Source organism: Cherax quadricarinatus, chromosome 51 (assembly GCF_038502225.1).
Source record: "Cherax quadricarinatus isolate ZL_2023a chromosome 51, ASM3850222v1, whole genome shotgun sequence".
NCBI classification, from domain to species: domain Eukaryota; kingdom Metazoa; phylum Arthropoda; class Malacostraca; order Decapoda; family Parastacidae; genus Cherax; species Cherax quadricarinatus.
Window position 1 is genome coordinate 11,729,580 of NC_091342.1, and position 5,709 is coordinate 11,735,288.

Below are 5,709 nucleotides of genomic sequence, written 5' to 3' on the forward strand. Positions count from 1 at the left end.
AAAAACCGACAAGTTGAAGATTGAGACACTTATGCAGCATATGGGAATCTTTATTCAGGAAACGTTTCGCCACACAGTGGCTTCATCAGTCCAATACAAAGAGGAAGGCGTAAGGAGAGGAGGAGAATGAGGTAATCAGTCCCTCAACCTGGAGTCGATGTGTTCAGTCCATCAAGATTGATGGACTGAACACATCGACTCCAGGTTGAGGGACTGATTACCTCATTCTCCTCCTCTCCTTACGCCTTCCTCTTTGTATTGGACTGATGAAGCCACTGTGTGGCGAAACGTTTCCTGAATAAAGATTCCCATATGTTGCATAAGTGTCTCAATCTTCAGGTTCTAGATTGTTTATGATGTTATTGTTGGGGTTACTCAGGGCCACCAAAGCTGACGCTTTATTGAGTCCCACCTCCCAAAGTCCAAGGAAAAAATTAGTAAGTTTATTTAGGTACAGGTCCACATAAGTACGATTATCATAAATAGTACCATATGTGTAAATTACCTAGGATAATCCCCAAAAAGTCATTTCCATTGGGGTCCTTGGAAATGAGAAAGGAAACAGGGTTCCTCTGGAAAGAGAAACGGGAGCGTGAAATTCCTAACTTAGATCAGGCCTAAACACTGACAGCTAGTTAGTTGTACATTAGTATAGCAGTAACGACATCTTGAAATCTACTGACCTGCATGAGAACAACCGTCCAAAGGCAAGACGCCCACATAATACCAATGCTGACACGGGAGTCCCCAAAGCTGAGCAATAAAGAGAAAGGGAAAAGAATTTCCCTTTATAAAAAAAGGACTATAAAGTTCCAAATTAGATCAGAAGGACCCACTCAAATCTCCCTTTACCACCCCCTCCCCCCCGCATGCGAAAGCCCTAGCAGACGGGGACACATCCACCTCTACCTGAGTCAGTAACCGGCAATCCATATAACCGTGATATATCCGGATAACTGGAAAATGAAGCCGATGAATGGTATCTCGGCTGTTAGTAAATTTATTCAGGTATACACAAATAGTTACATAGATTATCATACATAGCAGTATATGTGTAGAGAACCTAGGATAGCCCCAAAAAAAGTCAGACAAAGTGACTTATTTCCATTGAGGTCTTTTTCTTCTGCCAGAAATGCCCCGTCATGACTTAGCAAACCAAAATTGCTATTCCACATTGTAACCTTTACAAAGAAATAAATCTTTATGTTTATCTTTCTTCTTGATTCGCCGGTACTCTTAATTAAGGCAGCATTGAAAAAGCCTTTGTTAGAAGTAGAGTAAAACAACAGCTGAATCAGCTAAGTAAAAACATGCTTTAAACAAAAATAGTTTACCCGATAATAACAATAACTTTCGCTTTACTAAGATACACGTGTTGAAAGTTTGAGGTCGATTCAAAGAGGCATTCTCACATTACTGATCGGAAATGAAAGGTGCAGCGGCGGAACAATAAAAGTCTCAGACACCCACTGTAAGTCTTCCCCTTTCATGGAGATACATAATAAAGTTAAATATAAATATATGTTTGAAGTGAGATCAATTTATTTGTATTTAATTTTATATAAATATGTTTCACATTGCTTTTATACAAAAGCGCTAATAACCTTTAAGTTCTAGTGTTTTACTAACCTTTGTAATTTAGTTCAGTTAATCAATATTGGAGACCTATTATACATCCCAGATGGCCTCACATTATTTTTAGCATAATACATTTTTTATCGTAATACATTATAAGCTAAAAGGTAGATCATAATTTTATTTACAAATCATATAAATTAATTTTTATTTATACGACATTCCCTGAAATATAATTACAACAATAATTAAGTTTAACGCTTCTCATTGTTTTTATAGTTTGTTACTCCATAAAGCGCTAAAAACTCCCGTATAATATTATCATGAAAACACTAAAACATAACAAAACACACAACAACAAGTAGGAGCAGCCTATGGCATGCACTAGGCTGAGGGTCGGTACTGTACTGAGGGTTGGTAGGCAGGTTCCTGCTGCGTCTTGTAGCCTGGATTTTGAGGCTGATAGCCAGGGGATGTCTTTTCTTGTGGATGCTGATAAGGTTTAGCCTTGCCTTCGTATGAAACTTGCGCCATGAAGCCGTTCTTAGCATCAGCCGAGTATGTGACTATCTGCGTGCGGCCATCAGGAAGCAGCACCCTGTACGATCCCTTGGTCGTCTGTCCGTCGGAGTATTCGTTGTGGGCGTGCTGGTTACCGTAGTAGGAGTCCTCAACGGCGTACCCGAAGGTGTGAGGCTATGGAGATGACCAAATAATTAATTGATGTTAATAGAAATCACGAGATGTATTATTCTCGAATTGTTAAAAATCACTGACATATACATCATTGACCTTCATACCTAAATCAAAGGACAATATCCAGTTGACAAATGAATTCACAAGAAGATAAAACATAAAATAGTATGAACACAATATCGGCCCCATACTGACACCACGTTCTGAAGGAGGGGGTCTCAATGTGAAGCTGAAATATGCAATGTTCAGATCATTTTATTTTTTAATGTATACGTGGGTTCGTATGCACCAAATAAGATAATATATTAGTAGTGTAGTGCACTGAGGATTTAAATACAAAGAACACTTACTATTGTAATGACTGAATATTGACAACTGTTACCTGGTTTGGGCCGTGGAAAGAGGTGCCATCGTGCTCATGGGCGGCTAACTTTTTTTGGTCTTCAGCAGTCAGTCCACTAAATTGTATCCCTCCGCCCACTGTATATCCTGGAGACTCTAGACTCTGGTAACCTTCTACACCTAAGCCTTGATCATAACCTTGGTATGCTGGGGCTTGGTAGGCTACAGATGCTGGTGACTGGTGAGCTGGAGCAGGATTGGAGTAGCCTATTCCTGCAGAACTTGGGTGGCTTCCAGCTGAGGGAATTTGTGCATGTGATGATGCAGCGTTTTGATATGCTGCTGACCCAGGGATCTGATAAACTGCAGCATTATTAGATTTGGTATGAGAACTTTTAGCGATGTTGGGGCTGGTGTGAGCAGCTCCACCTGGAAGTCCAGAAGATTTAGTGCGATAGTCAAAGCCGCCGAAGCTGCTACCCTGTGGACGTGCCACAGCCCCAAAAATGATGCACGAAAATATGATTACCTGGGAGGAGAGGATTAATTAATATTTTTAGAGTGCAAATATGTATACTCAATATACATTTCAAGCTCTTTAAGTTGAAAGTTGATTTGTTTATTGGATTTAAAGTATATCGACTACACGAGAGCCATTAAGGCTGCATGCCATCTGTACACCACCAGTCATAAGAAAAGTAGAGTACTCGTATACTCGTCCAACCTATTTTAAAGTTATTCAAAGTTCTCGCTTCAGTGAAGCTGTTTCTGAATTTGTACCACTCTTATAACTAAAGCCAAACCAATACTTGCATCCTTTCCGAATCTAATTTTTTTCGTCTTTAATCCATTGTTGAGGGGACCTGTCTTGGTTTAATATCTGCGGAAAATTATTTATATCCCTTTATTTGTTCGTGTTTTACATTTGTACACTTCAATCTTTCCCAGTTCTACGTCTTTCCAAGGTGTAAATTAAATCTTCAGCCTATATTCATAGACAAGGTTTGTGATACATGCAGAGCCAGATTTAAGGGATGACAACAGTGGAAATTCCCCAGGGTCCCCACATATTAAGGGCCGGACAAAAAAGAAATGTACTACTAGGAAAAAATATTAATTTATAATTCATAATTAAATACATAATTTAAATCCTCTGATGTTTGAATAGTTAAATGAAACAAATAATTAGTAGTGGCAACACGGGTTTAGCGCATCCCCAAGAATAATAATAATAATAATAATCAGTGGAGGACCTCACAAACTGTTGGCCCAGGAGCTACCACATGACTCAGTCCCGAATTGAAAACATAAGACCAGCTAAAATTGGGATTAAAATACTCTGCACTTATACACTAAGGTATATAAACTTGGACCAAAAAAAATAGCCTTGTTGATTTTTTTATCTCCAGTAGACTGTAGGCTACAGTTGTTAATAATCGAAACTCATTCTATAGAGTAAAATAATGAATAATGCAAATACATAAATACATATATCCCACAGACACACATCAAATAATGTGAACATAAACAGGGAGAGCTTGTGAAGGAAATACTCCTCAAGGGAGGTTCCTTGACGATGGTGAGGGGCTCTTGATCTAGGGCATTGGATCTGTGCTCCAGTTCCCAGAATTAAGCCTGAATACCTTCCACACACGCCCCTTCCACAGGCGCTAAATAATCCTACAGGTTTAGCGCTTCTCCCTTAATTATAATAATGTGAAGGAAATAGTACAGAGTATAATAACCGCAGGACAACACATACGTAAAGAATAAATAAATAAATAATAAAAAAGGAGGCAGATAAACAATTTAAAATGATATATAAAGCCGCCGGAGTGAAGACTGAACCAAAACACCCCTCAAGGAAGGTTCCTTGATGTTGGTGAGGGGCTCTTGATTTAGGGAATTGGATCTGTGCTCCAGTTCCCCGAATTAAGCCTGAATGCCTTCCACATCCCCCCCCCCCAGGCGCTGTATAATCCTCCGGGTTTAGCGCTTCCCCCTTTATTATAATAATAATAATAATGAACCAAAACAGAAGTGGCATTAATTCTTAATAACAGATAAAGCTCGAGAAGAACATTTTTGCTCACTAAAAAAAATAAATCATGTGGAAAGACAACCAAAGAACGAGTCTCGATACCAAAAAAATAAGAAAAAAAACACTGTAAAGGAATGCATAAATAAACAATGCTGGCAAAAAAAAAATACATACACTCATAGCTATAGGACCTAGAAAGATATCACCTTGGATATTTAAAGCATTTGAGCTCCTTTGCAAATCACTTGTTCATTTTCGACAAAACATTAGTCAGAGAAACTGCAAAATAGCTGAATAGTAGTCGATGTGATACCAATATTATGGACGGTGGCGGAAAATATATTGACCAAGACTAATGAATCTTCTGCAGAACCTGGACCACATGAAAGAGCAAATTTCATATAGGTCTATCACTGTCTGATATAGATTAGGTAGGAAAAGGAGAGACGGGCAGACTGAATTTTACTTGCCTGCAAGAAGGTGAACTTAAAAGACATTACGCACCTGTGTTGTCATGGTGATGGCGGACTCGTGTAAGTAAGACACCTGAGCTACACCCGGTATATATAGCATGTGTCACCGCCCTGTGCTGCCCCCATCCCCACCACCCTACACCACCACAACCACTATCCCGCACCGCCCAACCACCCACCACCTCTCCTACTTTCTAACACCTACCATCAGGCTACCCAACACCTCCCACCATCACACACTGTCCTAATACACATAATCAGGCTATCTAACACCCCCCACCACCATATATTGTCCTAACACCCACCATCAGGCTACCCAACACCAGACCGTTCGACACCGCCCCCTTCACCACGACCCCCATACTGTCAAAAGGTATCACCCACCCGCACCCTGACAAACTTAAGCTTCCTACTTGGACTCATTCTCCCTTTTTCCCTTCATTCACCTACTTAGTGGTACCTCAAGACTCAGGACACAGCGACTTACAATTGCAGCTCACTTGGCAGTAAAAATTGGTACCTCTTCGTCAGCTGACTATTGTGGGTCGCATCCAGGAACAAATGTGTTAGAAAAATTCAATC

At 39.9% G+C, this 5,709-nt stretch overlaps 1 protein-coding gene across 1 annotated transcript; it reads right to left on the reverse strand.

Moving 5' to 3' along the window:
* Positions 1-775: 775 nt before the first annotated feature.
* Positions 776-5,300, reverse strand: LOC128694580 (pro-resilin-like). Its single transcript, XM_053784716.2, has 3 exons — positions 5,159-5,300; positions 2,654-3,142; positions 776-2,271 (listed from the first exon to the last, which is right to left on the reverse strand). Exons 1-3 carry the CDS (start codon positions 5,225-5,227, stop codon positions 1,960-1,962), a joined length of 870 nt encoding a protein of 289 aa, XP_053640691.2. The 5' UTR covers positions 5,228-5,300; the 3' UTR covers positions 776-1,959.
* Between the last annotated feature and the right edge of the window lie 409 nt (positions 5,301-5,709).